The 19,433-nt window shown below is 39.8% G+C and overlaps 3 protein-coding genes across 8 annotated transcripts; 1 reads left to right on the top strand and 2 right to left on the bottom strand.

Annotated features, from left to right (window-relative positions):
* Positions 1-2,789: 2,789 nt before the first annotated feature.
* RpL12 (ribosomal protein L12) lies at positions 2,790-4,607 on the bottom strand. Its single transcript, XM_022804871.2, has 4 exons — positions 4,583-4,607; positions 4,449-4,500; positions 3,777-4,021; positions 2,790-3,091 (listed from the first exon to the last, which is right to left on the bottom strand). The coding sequence occupies exons 2-4, from the start codon at positions 4,483-4,485 to the stop codon at positions 2,876-2,878; spliced, it is 498 nt and encodes a 165-aa protein (XP_022660606.1). The 5' UTR covers positions 4,486-4,500; positions 4,583-4,607; the 3' UTR covers positions 2,790-2,875.
* Positions 4,608-4,869: 262 nt separating this feature from the next.
* Positions 4,870-12,239, top strand: Mtr4 (exosome RNA helicase Mtr4). Of its 4 annotated transcripts, XM_022804232.2 has the most exons (14): positions 4,870-5,030; positions 5,530-5,628; positions 6,327-6,558; positions 6,752-7,028; positions 7,422-7,933; positions 8,076-8,385; positions 8,602-8,814; positions 8,960-9,204; positions 9,435-9,770; positions 9,875-10,134; positions 10,514-10,700; positions 10,875-11,118; positions 11,378-11,476; positions 11,821-12,239. In XM_022804232.2, exons 1-13 carry the CDS (start codon positions 4,873-4,875, stop codon positions 11,428-11,430), a joined length of 3,126 nt encoding a protein of 1,041 aa, XP_022659967.2. In that variant the 5' UTR covers positions 4,870-4,872; the 3' UTR covers positions 11,431-11,476; positions 11,821-12,239. The 4 variants fall into 4 exon arrangements, with proteins under 4 accessions (XP_022659967.2, XP_022659969.2, XP_022659968.2 ...); XM_022804234.2 differs by having other exon boundaries at positions 7,491-7,933; positions 11,378-12,239; XM_022804233.2 differs by having other exon boundaries at positions 9,438-9,770; positions 11,378-12,239.
* Positions 12,240-13,662: 1,423 nt separating this feature from the next.
* Positions 13,663-19,206, bottom strand: LOC111250461 (ATP-dependent DNA helicase Q1-like). 3 transcript variants are annotated; one of them, XM_022805757.2, is made up of 3 exons: positions 19,052-19,206; positions 16,270-16,580; positions 13,663-16,109 (listed from the first exon to the last, which is right to left on the bottom strand). In XM_022805757.2, exons 2-3 carry the CDS (start codon positions 16,544-16,546, stop codon positions 14,170-14,172), a joined length of 2,217 nt encoding a protein of 738 aa, XP_022661492.1. In that variant the 5' UTR covers positions 16,547-16,580; positions 19,052-19,206; the 3' UTR covers positions 13,663-14,169. The 3 variants fall into 3 exon arrangements, with proteins under 3 accessions (XP_022661492.1, XP_086844583.1, XP_022661491.1); XM_086988457.1 differs by lacking the exon at positions 19,052-19,206 and adding an exon at positions 18,481-19,013; XM_022805756.2 differs by lacking the exon at positions 19,052-19,206 and adding an exon at positions 17,817-19,012.
* Positions 19,207-19,433: the final 227 nt, after the last annotated feature.

Raw genomic sequence — 19,433 nt, 5'->3', positions numbered from 1 at the left:
CAGGTTTCTCAAATGGATATATATGTATATATAGGAAATATATATATGTATATATAGGTTTTATGAGCAAACAATCACACTCATTTTTTATTGGTTGAGTGGATCATCGAATTGAGTAGTATGATCGTACAAGAGTTCTTATCTCGTCCGTTGTCTCCTTAAGGACTTCGGTTTATATCTTATTCAATTAGTATTTTCAAAATTCATCTCTAAGTCGATGCCTGTTTTGAGACAGAAATTGTTTGCACCTAGCCAATCGTCCATTTTTCGTTGGACAATTTAGTTAGTTGTTTCATATTTTTGTCTCTTCATCATACAGAATGCATCATACATACCATCAACAAGTTGTATTATCTTGATGCCATCAAAAAAATTAAGAGATCATTAATTTACACAAAGAAAATAGATCTCATAATCCGCAATACTCCGTATTCTTTTTTTTGACGAGAACAAGTCCCATTCGGATGTTTTACCACCTGTTCTTAAGTAACTAGGTCTGGTTCGAAGATATTTACGGCTGTGTTATCTAGGCTGAAAAAGGAAGTTTTTCAAAAACCCTCTACCTTCCTGTTCACACAGTTGAACGCCTTCTATAGACCTAAAAAAGCACAACTGGCATTTTTTCCGTAGCTCGAGAGCTACTCACTTTACAAAAATTAATTTCAGAACTACGAATACTATTGTATTCGATCTAAGACTAAATCTGCCTTTTAAAGGGAAGATATTCGTCCTAAATATTCTTCGTTAGTCTATACGATAGTCAACAAAGTTTATGGAAGCAAATTTTCATTGGTCACGCTTCTAATGGATTTATTGAAATCTAAGCTAGAAGCATACCAGTTCTCGTAATGGTGCAGCGGAAACGCCTGCTAAATTTACCCCAGAATGCGCAAGGAGGAGACCGAGCGTAGACGCACTGCACTTCGTTAAGCAATGTTATAGGCAGCACCGACCGTAAAAATTGAATCATTCATTCAAATCGCAGATTTCTTCGTAATGGCTAAGGCGATAACCGAGCCGCTATCGTAACCCAGTTTTGCGGATGTTTAGATCCGGATATCCCAGTAAAAAACATTTTTTTGTAAATTACACTTATACGAATGTAACTCCACAATAAGTACAGGATGAGACAGAACCGAACGGACAAATACCAAGGGCGCATGGTTACAAGACCATCTGATGCCATTCGTGGTTGTATCCGAAAAAGCTTCTAAAGTGTGAGTTAAAAGGAACCTCAGGTGTTAGAGTATCGGCCTAAACAGGATGAAATGAAAAATAGCGAACACAAAAAGCATTGTATTTTTCTCTCTTGAAAACGGTTGTTGAGTCTTTCAGTATACCAAAGCAATTTTTTTTATAAGATCTAATGCATTATCTAGAAACTTTTCTATCATAAATCTATATAATCTATGTAATTACCCATTCTCTGAAACAATAGGGTCGCTTGATATCTAGAAGAGAAAATCTCTTCATATCTAACAAAAGTCCGGCTATATCTAAGGAAGAATAATTGTTCACACCTTAGATCTAAACCTACAAATAGGTTTGTTCTATTAAGGATTATAATATATTCAAAATAATTCCTTATTTTGCTTGCATTTCATACTTATAAACGGAAAACAGTCATACTACTATTCGAACCTACCAAGCTTCAATAAAATCTGGCTTGAGATTTTAAAGAAGCTTTTATGTTCAAAGTGTATCTTACTCATATAGAATTTCTTTTTTCGGCATTCTAGTATTTATAACTTGCCTCAGGGTTTTAGGCTCAAGACCATCAGATTATTCCTCTCTTGAGATATATTTTATTCGGGTTAGAATATGATTCTTTCCTTGCTCTAATGCACCTTCTTAAGAAATCTATTGTAAACCTGCTTTATCTATAGCTATCACCCTTCAAATTGAAGTGGTATATTTACTTCGCATTCTTGTATTCTGACCCTACAGAGCGTCGCTATTAAAACACTCATTCCTTGGCATTGACTAATATTTATAGACTGCAATAAAAGACTGTGATATCCTCGTAGTAAAACGGCGGTAGAAATAATAATTAAATGTAAATATTGCGGCTATGACGAGCAGGTGAAGAACGGCGAAGAGGAGGTATAGATGCAAAAATTGCGAAAATAATTGCCAAGAAAGTGACAAGCGGCGAAAATATAGAACGAATAGTACATTGAAGGTTATAAAAGTTTATCTTGAAAACCGTGGGATTAGAATGATAGAGAGAATTCATAATAGCCAAATATCTTCAGAACTCAAAGGTGGGGGACGCTATGTAAAAGAAAAATTAGATAAGAGCCACAGCAGCATAAGATCATCTCGATATTCTTATTGAGATCCTAGAGATCACCGAGCTGTTTATATATATAAAAAGTACCAAAGAATGGAGGGAAATTAACCTTTATATGGATTGCTGCCGAATAATTCCTTTTTAGCTTATGATGGGTGTATATTCTAACTTTGCTAGAAGAAACTTTTGTCGGACTTCAACTTCAATTGTTATGGCCTATTGAAATTGTTGTATTTACCCATTTGCATTAAAATCCCTTCAATTTTCCAATTATGGCCATTTCACAATAAGACTACTTATACATATAACAAGCGGATACAAGTACACCCTGGTTAGTTTGATAACGAAAATTATACACCAACAACTTTATATTCTTCTCCATTTACTCGATTACTTTCCGGAATGTCTCTAAGAATATGTCTATCCCATTATCATTTGCAATATGTCCATAACTCAGGCCAAGATTTTTCGTCATAGGATAAATGACAAGACTCCGTTTTACACACCAGCTGTATGTCACCGTGTCCCTGCGTGTCCAGAATTGGCCGCACGAAGGGATCCGGTGATAGGCCCATTTATTTCTTAGTTTTCAGGGATAGTTATTTCGCCATCGTTAATCTTATCAATGATGTCGTGGGGATTACAACCCTCAACTGTGCATCCAACGGACTGAGCCGTTCCTAGAACCTCCTTGACTGTTCCGCGCAGTTCACGAGCCATTGAGCGCGGCCGCATCTGGCGACCGATATCGATAATTGTGTCCAGGGTGAGATTACCGGAGTGCTTGATATTCTTGACCTGTACCCATGCATATAGTGATAAGCGGGACATTAAAACCATGTTAAGCACATTGATAACTAAACAATTATCATATTAAACATGGAATAAGATCGCGGCAAGAGCTTAAAAATACATGTACTCTGTGAAACAGATCGTAAACCTACATACAATACTTATTTTGGTTTGAAGTTGCAGTTCGTCATTAAGCTTCATTCAGATAAGCTTTTATTTGTTGCATTTGTGATCTGCGACCCTTTTAGGCGATTCGTAACACTTACTTATCTACTTCATCAGGTTTTCTTTGAACGCAGAAATTTTTGGCTATAATCTCTGGTGTACCAAGGAAACAAAAAAATTATATCTATGGTACTTTTTTAGGCCATAAAACACCGTATGTTATCAAATCGTTATATTAGTAAATATAAGGTCGTCCAAAATCTGACCTGTCTTAGCGGTAGCTACTATACGGAGACGTGAAAATGGTGCCTTATTTTATTAATTTAAATTAATATTATTTTTGTCTTAAATTATATATTATTTTAGACTCTGACTCAAGCTATGTTCAAGGAGCAAATTGCCATTTTGACGAACCCCATCTTTCAGAGGACGCGTTGACCCTTAATAGACTGTAGATAATATATATTGCATTCTTGTATCAAAATCTATAACATAAATTGCAATTGAAAAAAAACGTTGAACGCACCTTTTTTCTGTCCCTAGGGGGCTCTTTTAGAGCCTTGATAACGAGGGAAGCAGCCGACGGTACAACCTCGATTTTTGCTTGTCGGTTCTGGATCACAAGCTTAACGGTGATTTTAAGACCCTTCCAGTCGCCAGTTCCTTTCGCGATATCTTCACCGACCTTTTTTGGCGACAAACCAAGAGGACCGATCTTAGGCGCCAGCGCAGACGTGGCTCCCACTTCACCACCAACGGCCCTAAGGCACACTTAACGTGACGAGAACAAACACAAAATCGACGTTTGGCAAATACCTCATCACGTAATTCATATTATTTGTAGGACGGGCACCAAACGTCACATATGTCGCACCGCATAAACACAACACAAAGTCTTTGGCAAAATTTTAGATAAATCTCCTCATTTAGAAAAATGATATCAGACCACTGTATCCATGGTAATTCGATTCTGAATGTTTCGAATGACATTTTTAGATTAGATGTGTCCGATAAGTAGACTGTTTTGGTAACTTAATGTAATTGCTCTACATAAAGTTCGCGACTTACGTAAATTCACGTACAGCACACAGTCGTCTACAAGCTTCGAACACGGTCATGTATCGAGCCTCTGCAGAATAAGCCCGGTTCGTATATCGTCACAGACATCAACATAAAATCGGCGAAAAATTCAACTTACCGATTTTAATCTCGTTCGGGTCGAACTTCGGCGGCATGGTGTCTTAAAGATGCTGAAAGAGAACTCAGATTTATTAAATGTTTTCTCATATGGGTTGATTTCCACAGATTTTTTCACAAAGCCACCGTACTCACCACACGTCCCGAAAGAAAAAGGAAGCTATTGTCGACACCCGAGCCCAGTGTAAACACAACGGCTTCCGGTGCGCCAAAATTCAAATGCTCTATGATTCTAAATTAATTTTTTCCTTTACGATATAATTTTTTTATTAAATACATTATTATAATGGTTCATAAGAGTTATTCAGTTAAATATGCATGTTTAATATAAGATTAGGAAGAGCTGAAGTTAAATGTGCATTGCAAAAGGCTGTTAAACTCTATCTTCCGAATGTTTTGGCCCACGGGTGTCGTTTAGCGGCTGTATGCTAATCGATGGCCAAATAGTCGAATTGTTGGGTGCGTGCAATTTGAAGATGGAGGATCTTTTTAGTGTTTTTGAGAATGCCGGCGCTTCCGAAGCTACTCAGGAGTCCAAAAAGGATGATGGCAAGGAAGTGGCTAAATTGCCCAAGGATGACCCGTGAGTTCCGAGTCTGGTTTTCAAACATTTCGCATTTAATACACTGCACATTAAATGCCAAAACTTGTTACTCTCTGTCCACTGAATTGTGAAGATTCATTATTATTTTAAATTAGATTTCAGTAAGCTAAATGGTTTCGTACGATATACTGATTAAAAAAAATTCAAAATCAACAAAATGCGCAGTCCGAACCTCCGTAAAAGGTTGAATTGTTCGATGGGTAATCGACGCATTGCTATTTTATGTTCTACGGTGTCGTGTTTATCTGTCACTGATTGAGTGAGCTTCGGCCCATGGCGCTCTTACTGTGTTTAGGAAATTCTAAATAGCATTAGTAACTTTTGTTTCCATAAGTATTATTTTAATTGAAGTTGAATGCAACTTCGGCGTCTCTGCAGTATATTTTATATTATTAGTAAACTATGATGTTGTTAAATGAGCGTAATATTTTCGAGATTCCCTTAATTGAAAAATTAATTATTCTTATGTGTTTTTTAGGACGGATCTCGTTAGCGCTATCCTAGAAGGTGACAAGAATAAGCTGCCTGATACAGAGGGACCAGTAAAAAAGAAACCAAGAATCTTAGAGGATTACAAGTATGTGTTATATTCTATTTTCTAATAATTAGCTTGTACTACCCGTGATGTTTCTTTTGTGTAAGTTAGTTAGAAGTGTCTAACTTTTTTTTGTTCGAAAATCTCGCTTGCCAAACTTATATCAAGCCTTTTGTTCTATTATTGAGAAGGAAGATTGGTTTGAAACATTTTTCCGAGTTAACGTTTATGTTTCAGAGTTGTTGTTGTGTATTTTCAAACGGTAACATAAGAACGTCACATGACATTATTAGCATTTCATATTTAATACATACAAAATATATGGATAAAGGTACTTATCAGCTATAATACAACAATTCGTGCGTACAGTCTTGTGTTTATTGGTATATTCTCGATATTAAACTGAGTTTAATAATTGACCTGCGTCGAGTTCGCAAAATATGAAAGTATCTAAACCTGTAATTCTGACTAGGTTTTTGTGACCTGTCTAAAACTAAATTTTTAGAATTTTAATTTCGGCACTACCGTTCGGCATTCCGTCAGACGCCTGGCTTTAAGTACAAAACATACTGCGTTTATGCCCGGGTTTGAACCTAGACCACAACGTGGCCCTAAGATTAGCAGTCAAGTACATAACGCACTAAGCTATCACGGGGACTTTTTGTCGCCTGTCTATAAAATGTTATGTGCACTATGGTGGAATAGCATTGTATGCCAAATTCTTCTTGTGGTATCTTCAGTCCGGATGAGTACGCGTCTCGGAGTACCATTCATCGTGTTGATACGGTGGACTCTTGCTCGCACGAAGTGGCTGTTCCATCTGGGTCAGAATTCGTACCACTTGAAGTGAAACCGGGCCCTCCTGCACGCGAGTATCCGTTTGTTCTTGACCCTTTCCAACGGGAAGCCATCCTATGTATTGAAAATGAACAAAGCGTCCTCGTTAGCGCACACACATCTGCTGGAAAAACGGTACGTGTACCCAGCTTTAACGCTAAGCTTACAGTTTTAATTCAATAGAGTTAGCTCGCGGTAAGTACTACAGTTTAAAGAGGATATTATTTGAAAAGAGAAACAATCCAGCAAACCTAGAGTTACCTGTCAAACTAAAAGATTCGAAAGGACTGCACAGGTTATAAGATTTGCGTTGAACTTTTTATGGCAGGTGGTGGCCGAGTACTCAATTGCCTTAGCTTTGAAAAACAAACAACGTGTCATTTACACGACGCCGATCAAGGCTTTATCCAATCAGAAGTACCGAGAATTCTACGAGGAGTTCAAGGACGTTGGTCTCATGACAGGCGACGTCACCATCAACCCAACAGCGTCTTGCCTTATTATGACAACCGAAATCTTGCGTTCGATGTTGTATCGAGGCAGCGAGATCATGCGGGAGGTCGGCTGGGTCATTTTCGACGAGATTCACTACATGAGAGACAAGGGTTAGTGAGTAAATTAAAGCGCATTGTTGAAATCGTTTGAACTAGTTACCGACAACCAAGCAGTTTTCACTTTTGAATGGCTACCTTTTAATTTAATTATGAATCCGCTCAAAATTAGCAGGTAGGATCAAAACCTTACCGTTTATGAGTTACTCATTATTGAGTTACGAATAGCCTTTATCAAAAATCCGAATTGAAATTTCAAAGCACTTTACCGCTGTCCACGTTTCCTTAATTTTTTTTTCGGTATCGTTTAGTTAACTTGCTTCTGCCTAAGTCACATTCTATGAAAATTATAAACGATGTAACTACTGATCATTCAATGAAAGTGAATGCAATACTAAGACACGTGTCTTTTATTTTTCTGATGTGTCTTGGCACTTATTGCGGTAGAACGTGGTGTTGTATGGGAAGAAACAATTATTCTTCTTCCTGACAACGTCCATTATGTGTTCTTATCAGCAACTATCCCCAATGCGCGCCAATTTGCTGAGTGGATCTGTTATCTACATAAGCAGCCTTGTCATGTCGTCTATACGGAATATAGGCCAGTGCCACTTCAACATTATATTTTCCCTGCTGGAGGCGATGGACTTCATTTGGTGGTCGATGAGAAAGGTATCTTCAAGGAAGATAACTTCAACCTCGCTATGACAACTCTGCAGAATGCCGCTGGTAACGCCAAAGGTGATAGTGGACTTCGTGGCCGACAAGGCGGTTTCCGCTCAGAGACAAACTGCTACAAAATCGTCAAGATGATTATGGAACGTGACTACAGCCCAGTGATAGTATTTAGCTTCTCGAAGAGAGAGTGCGAATCTTACGCGACACAGATGAGCAAGCTCGACTTGAATACTGCCGATGAAAAAAAACTTGTTAACGAAGTATTCAACAATGCCATGGAGGTAAGAGTACGCCTCTAATGGTTCTAACTTAGGAACAAGTAGAATTAATATCATTCGTTAAAAATAAATAAAGAAAAACAATGCAAGCCTTGCGTGGCGTGGACACAGTTTAAAAAAAAAAATCGTTTTCTTTTACGTTTAGGCGCTTTCGGACGAAGATCGTGAGCTTCCACAAGTGCAACAAGTTCTACCGCTCTTAATGCGAGGTATCGCCATCCATCACGGCGGTCTTCTGCCGATTTTAAAGGAGACCATTGAAATTCTTTTTAGTGAGGGCCTGATTAAGGCATTGTTTGCTACGGAGACGTTTGCAATGGGGCTTAATATGCCGGCCCGAACGGTGTTGTTCACCAATCCACGAAAGTTTGATGGACAGAATTTCCGTTGGGTTACGTCCGGTGAATATATTCAGATGAGTGGAAGAGCTGGGCGGCGAGGTCTTGATGACAGAGGTCAGTTCGAATCGATTTGGCTCAAACTGTTAGTTTTAACTCTATCAAATACTGTACAAGCTTTTATTAGTGACCCGGGTGATCGGAAAGCGCTTTAACAAATGCGTATGTAATTCATATTTCGTAACACATCAAATAACAAGGAATATATTAGAGCTTTTTAAAAATTATTTGTTTCCCTTAAACTTATAATTTGATTAAAATTCGCATCTGAAGGTATTGTTATTCTCATGATCGATGAAAAAATGAGTGCCCAAGCTGCCAAGGATATCGTGAAGGGAGCTCCGGACGCGATAAACTCCGCTTTTCACCTTACCTACAACATGGTTCTCAATCTTCTTCGTGTTGAAGGAATTAACCCGGAATACATGCTGGAAAGAAGTTTTTTCCAATTTCAGAACTACGCCTCGATTCCACAATTGTACCAGAGTGAGTAAAGATACTTTTTTGTGTTCGTTGCCGTTTTTCACAGTGGTCATCAATTATGAACTTACAAATTGCCTGATGGTGTTCGGAGCTACGTTGCCTACTATTGCATACTATACTATACTGTTACGTATTTGTGTTTATACAGGACTAGACGCCCTACAGGAGCAGCTTGACGCAATGGTAATAAACCGCGAAGATGACGTTGCCACGTACTTCAAAGTCCAACAGCAGCTGACCAAAAGTCAAGCTGAGCTTCGCGGATATATAACGAAACCACAGCACATTGTGCCTTTTCTTCAAGCAGGCCGCATGATTCGAGTGAAGAATAAAAACGACGACTTTGGATGGGGAATTATCATTAACTACAAAAATAAGAAGGTCCAAACTAAGGTAAGGTTTTTGCTGAATATAGGTTGATGTCAGACATTGCATAGGATACCCTATAACGACAGGACCTGTAAATTCTGTACTTCAATTTAGCCACTGGCAATATCCGCGACCATAGCGATGCGCATTCAAAATCTTGAGCGATAACTAGTATTTATACAGAGCAGAAAGAGTTTTAGATGAGGTTTTGCTGCGTTGTCAGTCTATTTAAATGAGGACTATTGTTTTTTTAGCAGAAGCATTCAAACTTGTTGGAAGAAGAGGATGTACAGGTTATAGTAGAAGCGTTGATTTACGTATGTCCAGGATCAACAGAGGTCGAATCGATCAAACCGCCTCCAAAGGGTGTCAAAGGCGAGATGCAGGTTGTGCCGATCCGATTGGATCTCATCGAACGGATATCTTCAGTTCGTCTTCTCTATCCCAGTGACTTGCGACCGCTTGACAGTCGCATGAGCGTCCTGAAATCGATCAACGAAGTTGAGAAACGCTTTGACAAGGAAGTGCCGCTGCTGGATCCAATTGAAGATATGGATATTCGAGAGGCACCTGTCAAGGAGCTTGTAAAGGTAATTATAACTATTACTTTGGTATTGCCAAATGTCTCAATTTATTACCAGCAGCCCTAATAACGAATCTTTACGGTATCGTGTCTTGACTTCATTAATTTCAGCAAATTGCCGCATTGAAAGAACGATTGCGAAGCTTGCCGCTGCACACCGAACCGGGTTTGGATGCCCTATATAAGGCATATTCGGCCAAGCAACAGGTGGCTGAACAGGTCAAACAGTGTAAAGCTGATATTCGAAAAGGCAAAAGTCTTCTACAGATGGATGAGCTAAAATGCCGCAAAAGAGTGCTCCGACGACTTGGTTATTGCAACAACGCTGACATTATCGATGTTAAGGGTCGCATCGCATGCGAGATTAGCACGTGCGTCTGCCACCATAGTATAATAATAATTCTCTGTGGACTTGTAACGACCTGTTATTTTAACATGAGCTTGAAAAATTGGCTTACCGCTATCTTATATTCCCGTTTTTATGCGCTTATTGATAAAGCATCGTGTTCTTTCCTTTGAACTAGAATTTTCTATAACTTAATAAACGAACGGAGAACCATTGAATTTAGCTTTATTAGCCAAAGGTTATTATTAGCTAAAGTCGCTAACCTATTCCATCGATTTGGGCATGCAGCATTCATGGTGGTTTCATGAGCAAGCATTGTTGCTATAAAAATATTGAGAACAGTGTTATTCATTGTTGGTTTTCGTACTTGCCGTTTTTTATTTCGTAAATTCTATTACTTCTAGTGCTGATGAACTTTTATTGACGGAGATGATCTTCAACAACATCTTCAATAATCTAAATCCCGCTCAGTGCAATGCCGTATTGTCGTGCCTTGTGTTTCAAGAGAAGAGTAATGAAATGCCGAAGCTCACAGAGGAACTTATGCAGCCGCTCAGGCTAATGCAGGATATGGCCAGACGAATCGCTCAGGTACACTTGGGCTGTTAACAAAAACAACAAAAGCGGACTATTTTTTGGCGACATAATTTTATTTACGTTCAAAAAATTAAACATCGTACGCGAAAGTTCTCCAAGACGATGGAGCCGTAGCTAACTTAAACTACCCAAAGTGTACTAGTTTTTCTATCGGGCACGTTCTTCTAGGTGTCACGTGACTCAAAACTGGAGCTTGACGAAGATGATTATATCGATCAGTTTAAGCCGCATTTGATGGATGTTGTGTTCGGATGGAGTAAAGGTGCGTCATTTGGGCAAATCTGCAAAATGACAGACGCTTTTGAAGGCTCGATTATTCGATGCGTGCGACGACTCGAGGAACTGCTCCGTCAGATGGTGCAGGCAGCCAAGAGCATAGGAAACACAGAACTTGAAACAAAGTTCAGTGAGGGTAAGTGTATTTATTCTGTTATTTTCTCTCACTGAGCCTCCATAGTACCAAAAAATTTGGTCTCAAAAACAACATTTCAGCGGTTCACATCCATCATGATTCAATCTTACAGTATAAAAAAAAAACTGCTCAGTTTTAAAGGAAAACAATCCTTCTCATATTTTTGTTTTCCATCGGAAAGGTGTTTAAATTACTAATCTGAATTATCTATAAATAACAATGCATCGGTTCATCTCGCGGCCGCGTTCATGTTTTACAGCGATAAAACTCATCAAACGTGATATCGTCTTTGCTGCGTCGCTGTATTTGTAAAAAGAAAACAAATCGTTGATTTGAGAGAACTGTTAAAAAAGAACAGGTAAGCGGAAACAATATGTTCACCACGTTTTCTACACCGCCTTGAACTAATTTAATGAAGTGACAAGCTAAATTAGTCCGTATTATCTCTGCTAAAAATTTTTTTTGAAGATGGTTTGGCTGTATGGAGATCCGCTGCTTTTAGCCGCTTCCTTCAGTCTCCTTTCTCTCCTTTTTTTTGAGATGGATCCTGAAAGCATTGTGATAAAACAGCAGTGCGGGATGGTATTTGGTAGCTCCTCTCTACAACGTCGTTGCCCTTGATTATACTCCTTAAAACAATGATAATTCTTGCTGTCAATTAAATTAATTGCATTCTAATAATCGTATAAATGTATCTGATAGTCGCGGTGTAACTTCTGTCGACAGCCTACCGGGCACTGATCTAGAGCATATCTAGAAGGTGAAATCGCTGCCATGTCAGAGCGGAGATCTACTTGTGTACATACTGACCGTAAGGGTCTTCTGAGAATAATGACAAAAAACAAGTCATAAAATTTATTTAGCAAATTTATCGCCAGATGATAGAAAGCGCAGAGACGATTGCCAGGTATATGAGAATTTCGAATTCTAAGTGTATGTGTGGGTGTACATGTACGAGCATCTAACGTACAGTGGGGTTTTCAAAAATCAAGGCAACCATCACGCGCGTTACCCTGAAAAAAAAAAAGAAAAAAAGCTAAGAAAAGGAAAATATAATGCCGATACGAATGGAAAAATGGTATGTTTGAGCATGTTAAAAATAAATAAATCTTGCCAGACGGCTAGATTTGTTTTCATTTTAAGCATTTTTTATAGGTAGAAATTAACTTGAAGGGGAAACATACAGGCTTAAGGGTACCAGATAAAGTCCTTATGTAGAAAAATATTTCAAATTGATATATTTTGGTGAGTATAGGTTAAGCAATAAGTTGGGTCAAAACAACTGCCCTATATAGTGCTAGTGGTAGCATTTTACTTACAGTGGCAACAAATAATCCAAACTTTAATGGTCTATGAGACAATAATACCAACCAGTTAGTATGGCTAGAGTACTACCTTATAGGCCATTATGTATGGGAACTCTTTTAGACTTCCTAAACTTGCAACATCGAAACCGAATGGCTTTCATCACAAAGTCTGTGGTTGTTCATAAATGCTTCAATATGCCACATACGATATGAGATGAACAGGTGCATCCGTAGAAGGCACCAATACCGCGCAAATGACGAACGTATACGCGTAGTAAACGAGCGTATTTATGCGACGAATCAATATCTCTCAACGCATTGGAAATAGCGTTTTGAGATTCACGCTTGGTATCGTTGCGGGGCATTGTTTCAGTCGGCTAGCTTCTTTCACGCCCGGTTTTTAATTTATACCACCTCACCCTCATATGTTCCAAAGTGTAATAGTAAGTACATTACAACTAAATCACTGTAAGGCACATTATACGTGCTTTCATCGTGACAATCGTACCGAAAGGACTAGGGGTTTCTCGTCCTCTTCGCCGTCATCACGTTTAAGAACACATCACACTTTACTATCTGCTATTACTCAGTGCGTCTGCACTCACAACAGTCCATGGATATTATTGGTTGTACGCGACGCCTTCGAACGTGTATTTTTCTTAATTTTTGGCTGTTAATGCATCGAACGCATATTCTACTTGTTATTAGTACTATTTCTCAGCACACATAATTCAGTTCTTAAATTACTTAAGGAACTATGTTTTCGAAAGCTGAGATTCTTACCATAATTTACTAATTAATGGCCCACATATATATAAATATACCGTGTTCGTGGATCCGGAATTCACTAACCATATGCCACGCGTTTAGAGCGGGTTTATTTGGCAAACGTAGTTTTATGGATTGTTTGTATTATTATATTAAATAGAATCAGGATCAATTTATAAATATATAGGCAAGCGTAATAAAAAAAACCTGTTAAAATCCTATACGTACTCATGTGTATGTAGTCATCACTAGTACTGTGATTGGCCGAATGCTGAAGCTTTATGCGTTTCTGTGGTACTAGATGTTTCTGTCTATGAATCAGATTGAGTTCAAACTAGGAATTTTTGAGCACAGGTTGAGAGGAAGGCTACTCATGCTGAAATACCCTTTACAACCAGGCACTAAACATATCGTTGAAAAGTGAGCTACACATTGTTCTACTACCAAGTTGAATCAAAAAACTCCACTCTTAATTTTTTTTGAGCACGTGACTATAGGAAGCCTTTAACTGCTATTTATTTATTGGATTGTACAAAACAAAGTAATAGTCTTGTATTTCGTTTTGCATATAGTTACAAGTAATATGTACATGAGTATCTACAACTAGAGTATAGTTCATTATTTTTTTAATACAACGGTATATCGGATATAGTAAATCGTTTGTGAAGCAACTTGTCTGAAACGATCTCGGTGACCGCCTACATGCAGTTTTAAATTATCTCTGTATCCTCTTTGTTTATTCCCTACGGGTAGTTATTCCTACAATTCGATTCTTTATAACGTTTTGTTACACAACGACAATTCGACAGAACAAGCACATTCTTACTTCACAAATCTCCCAGAATACAAATTCTACCCTATATGAAATATATCATTTCCGTTTTATGGCCTGCCACGATCATCTAACCGATGTAACCCGGATTACAGACAATCACCGACCAATCTCAGTTGGTCTTTTTGCGGCCAACATACTAAATTATTGAAGTGCCTGTTGTACAGCAGCTGCGAGTTGGTCCATTGGTGGTGCCTGCTGCTCAGGTACGGGTTGTTGAACGACATGGACGACGACCTGTTGAATTTGTGGTTGTTGCAGAACTCGTTGAATTCCTTGAGTCATGGGCTGCGGCTGAACGACATGGCGAACCACTTGCATCGACTGTTGCAGTTGCTGCAGCTGTTGCTGAAGCAGAAGCTGCTGTTGGTGTTGTCTATCAATCTGTACAGGTTGGCCAGCCGGCTCTTGATGAGTACTGGACTGGCTTTGCTGCTGCTGGTTCTTGATTGGAATTGTTGACCGTTGCTGAATCTCCTGCGGATCCTGATCAGAGCAGAACTGGATCTCATCGTTATTGCCCTGCGGCAGATTGAGTTTAGCTACTTTGCTGGTCGGCCCTTCTTCACCGTCGATGATGACAGCTTCTGCTTGACGCTTTACGTTGGTGTATACTTTGAATTCAGCAGTTTCCCTACCATCCAAAAGTCGCTTTAGCCGAGGGCCTTCAGCCAAATGTGATATGGTCGAATATGGCGTAAAGTGGAACTTTTCTTCCAAGTAACCTTCGCAAAGGGCCCATGCAATTAGATGACCGACATGCTCCCTAACGATGTACGGAGCGTTCTCCTTGTTCAGACGTTTCCTGAAGAGGTCCATCAACTTCCAGCCAGTGACACGCTGGCCCTGCGCGGACTGCTCTTCAAAAATCGTCGAAAACAACTTGATATGTTCGGTTACGTCGAGGATCTGAACCTTAACTGGGTTCCGGCAATTGTCACACATGGCTTCCTCATTCCTGCACCGAATCGGTTCGTCGGCGAACCCCTCGGTCAGGGTTTCCCGAAGAAGCTGCCGTCGACACGTGTCTTTGTCTAGGCAGAATCTGATCATTCGATAGAGATAACGCAGGCCACTTTTATCAGAAAATACAAGAGAAGAGAGACGGAACACATCTTGAAATTTGAACATACAGTAGGCTTGAGCAGGTCGTCCATCACGTCCAGCGCGGCCACTCTCTATATAGTAGTTCTGTAAACTCTTTGATATCGAATAGTGTACTACAAAGCGACAATCACTTTTATGGATGCCCATGCCAAAAGCTGTAGTCGCAACAATGATTTGTATCTTTCCGCTGGCCCATTGTTTGTGCACTTTACTTCGGTACTCCATCTTGAGTTGGTGGTGATACGGTTTCGCTTTAATACTATAATCCTTGACCAGCACCGTTGCCACGTCCTCAGCATCTTTTACTGAGAAACAGCACACCATGCCAGCTTCGTTTGGGTACTTGTCCTGAATCATTCTGGCTATTTCGCCAATTACGTTTTGTCGGCCTGATTCGATGAAGTTCACCTCGTAAGCGATGTTTGACATATCGAGATCTTGTCGTAGCAGTACACGTTTTTCTAGGTTCAGTGCACAGGCCATATCGAATAGAATCGGCTTACTCGCTGTCGAAGTCAATAATAGCATTGGAACCCCAGGGTAGCTAGCCCGCATTGTTGATAATGCTTGGTAATCACTTCGGAAATCGTGTCCCTGCGATGCGCAACACTGTGCCTCGTCGATGACAATTAGTGCTAGCATCTTCTTGTCGTAAGCTTTGCTCACTTTAGCCATGAACTGTTTGCTCTTGTTGATCTTGTCCGGTGTAACAAAAAGTAACATCTTATCTTTAGGTGCCTGCGCCTGTTGGAAGGACATACGCACAATGACATGGTTTAGGTCTTCTTTCGAAAGGTTGATGTGCACGCCAAATGCGGGAAAAGTCGGATCCCTGGCGGAAATTGACATGAGTTGATCCTCCATCAGCGAGGTAAGCGGTGTCACAACGAAGACGAGACCTCGCAAATGCATAGCAGCAAGTTGATAGATCAAGGATTTGCCAGACCCTGCTGGCATCACTACTGTACAGTCGTTCCCTGAAAACATAAGAGTCGCCAAAATAGTGCGAAACAAATGAGTACATTATATTGATATTTCCTTTTGAAGTGCTCATCTAGGGTAGATTAATATCATAAAATAACGCCTCAGCTCAAATTCGTAGCATATGCACGACACTACTGGAGTACGGTCACTTACCCGAGAGTAATGCATTAAGGGCTGCTTCTTGGAGACCACGAAAGTTCTGATAGCCGAACTTTTTATGAAGCAGTGAGCGGATTTTAGTTGTCCACGGAAAATTGCCACCAAGGAACTGATCGACAGGCAGGTCATTCTCGCGAGCTGCCAATTCTCCGCGAAGTCGTTCTCGACGTTTAGCTAGTTCTTCTCGCCGCTCACGAAGTCTTTCCATATGACCATCAATTTCGGCTATTTGAGACTCGATTGATTCGAGGTCATCAGAGTCCAGCTCCATCACGTTACAGCCCGTCCGTCCGTCACGCTTGGGGCTGAATCCATAATAGTAAGAAATAAATATGCGTGTATTTAGTAACTATCGATGATGGAAAAACTAGCGAGTATAGTAATCAGAGTAGCAACAAAGCGTCCTTTAGTTTGAAAAGAAGCACCGTCAACGGATATTGGTCGTCCGATTTGGTGACAATGAGATGCCGCTTTGAAACAACCAATACCTCATTTGTAACTTTGTCGTAGACAATCTCGTATAATTTTATATATATATATGAGTAGTGGAAAAACATTGACCGGTGTAGCATATCTCAGGTAATATGAATCGGGCCGGCGAGGATGTTCCTTAGAAGCGGAGATTTGATAGCAGTAGTATGCGCCAAAATATAGAATTTTTGCAAAAAATCGCTATATTTTACATTTTTTCCGATAAAGACACAAAACCTGCCCAGATTAATGAAAAGTTTGTGCTGTTAATAGTCAGGATTACCGCTGTTTTTTACTATTGATTAACCTCCTTAGAAATGACTTAATTTCGCTGCGTTTCCGTTCCATTTTGTAGATGAAAGTATATTCAAATTCTTTGCATCCGATCATGTGCCACCCAAACAGCGAGCCATTTTCTGTAGCCGGCTTTTTTCAAATCGTGTATAACTTTTAGTGGTAAATGTTTACTTCTTTGGTGATATGACGGTTACCCTCGTGTCAGATTGCTCAACATTCTTAATAACTTCATTAATCTCCTGCAATGCCCTGCAATTGATTGACCACTACGAGGAGCTTCTTTCATATTCAAATTTCTAGATTAAAAAGTGATAGAATCATTTTTGGATCGTTTTTTTATGATAACGCATCTTAACTATGAACAGATTTTGATCAGAGAACTTGATTTTTTTATAAGCCTGGACAGCATTTAGTCATCATATTACTTGCGATATGTACCTTTAAAGCCATCTAAATAGAGGAACTTAATATTTTGATAACCTAGTATATATATAACAGCACGGGAAATCTGCCTGTGATACATACGACAAACGCTTAAAATGTGATTCCGAGAGTACATTAAAGAACCCTTTATTAAGTGCATTTAATTCGTACCTTAAACAGAACGTTTGTTTGTTTCCACAAGTTTTTAGGAGAATATCGTTGAGTACATTACGATCGTAATTTAATATTACAATAGTTATTTTTATCGATTTACTTTGCCGTGTCTAATTTTGTTAGAGATGATATTTCGATAATAATGGCAAACGTGTAAATACACTTAATAAACATACTTGAATATCGTGCTCCATTATTGATACTGCCTCGTGTTAGAGGCCGTTCCCAAGCACCCGATTTGCTGCATTTACCGCGAGCTACAAAGGTAAACCCAGCGGGTTTGGCTAAGCTGACCGACAAGTAGCGTCCCGTTAATCATCAGCAAGCCACACTAAGCAGCCGTCGGACTACCAAACACAGCAACTAATCTAGATTTGTCTTTTTGCAGTTCGCCGACTTCTAAATCCGCAGTATCCTCACACTACAAAGCGCACAGATCCACAGTCACTCTTGGTGTCGAACTTCAACACGCGATTAGGCCGTGATATTTGCGATTGCGGGACTGATAATTATAAAAAATAACGCACGTTGATATTGGCGGCCTAGTACTTAACAACGCTTTGTCGAGTGACCACAAGGTCACGACTGGCAGGTCGCTTCCAACAGCGGACCAGGTCGTCCATTTATCTTATTAGAGAAAAAGAAGGCAAGACTGAGACCGGATTAGGATCGAGGCCTATGTTCCATGTCATGTTCTATGTGTGTTTAATCGGACACGTATCAAAGGATCTTGGCGGGCTAAAATCGTTATAACTCCACCCATGTATCCGTACCTCCCTGATTCCGGCTCATCTGTTCTAGTCTACTTGTTCTACACGCATCTTTGTTAATATTTCTTACGATTTTTGATTCGAATCTCCATCCCACCAATATTCGTGTCTCTTTATTCAACATTTAACAGCAGGCTAATAAGGCCAACTTATCCTTGACGACTGCCGCCAGAGTCCCACGGCTGTTCATTGCGAATTCGCGCATTTGAAGCGAGTGACAAACCGTTGATCACCATGACGGCCATATGCCTGAGCTGTTATCCTTGAATAAAAAGCCACCACGGAAGTAGTAATCGTAACAGAAGTAGAGGTGTTTAGTCTCGGCTGTCTTTGTTGTCAATTGCCACTAGCGCATATCCTTTGTTTTACACACACAAATCATCTGACGAATGCGTTCACTATGCGGTTGGCGGCAGCGCTTCCCCATGTGTGCGATACGTTCTGCCCGCGAAGAGCAAGTAATCGGTAGTCAGCGCTAGTGGGCAGTTTAATTCGACGTGCTCAGGAAAGGTGGATGGACTGGGAGCGCAGACGCTGTGATTATACAGTGGCCATTGGCAGATGGAAATTTTTGAAAACTACACAATAATCATAAGTAAAGCGTCGGAAACCAGTGGGTACAACTGGCATAAGCTACTTACGGTGACTCGAACGACACACGACTGCAATCAGGTGCTAAGCGAATCTGAGTACAGGTGGGTCTCTGTTAATGGCGAACACTTCATCAGAGATGGGATCTGCCGTGCCACCCTGAAGCAGCTTGGAAAAACTGGCGGATTGATATCTGCACAGATACATACACCATGGACAAGTTTAACCAAAACAGATCACGAACTGAATAACTCCAGATACACTCGGTTTCACGTTGTTTATTAAATGCAAATTTCGGCTAGCGAAAAAATCCACATGATTACTGTCTATATATATTGTAACGGTTCTTACAAGACGATTATTTTAGACACAAAATTCCATAAACAGAGGGCCCGTCCCAGAATGGCGGGTGGATCTTGTTTGCAGCGCGGA

Source organism: Varroa destructor, unplaced genomic scaffold (assembly GCF_002443255.2).
Source record: "Varroa destructor unplaced genomic scaffold, Vdes_3.0 BEIS01000004.1, whole genome shotgun sequence".
In the NCBI taxonomy this organism is placed as follows: Eukaryota; Metazoa; Arthropoda; class Arachnida; order Mesostigmata; family Varroidae; genus Varroa; species Varroa destructor.
Note: the sequence above shows the minus strand (reverse complement) of the source record. Positions and strands in the feature narration are given on the sequence as shown.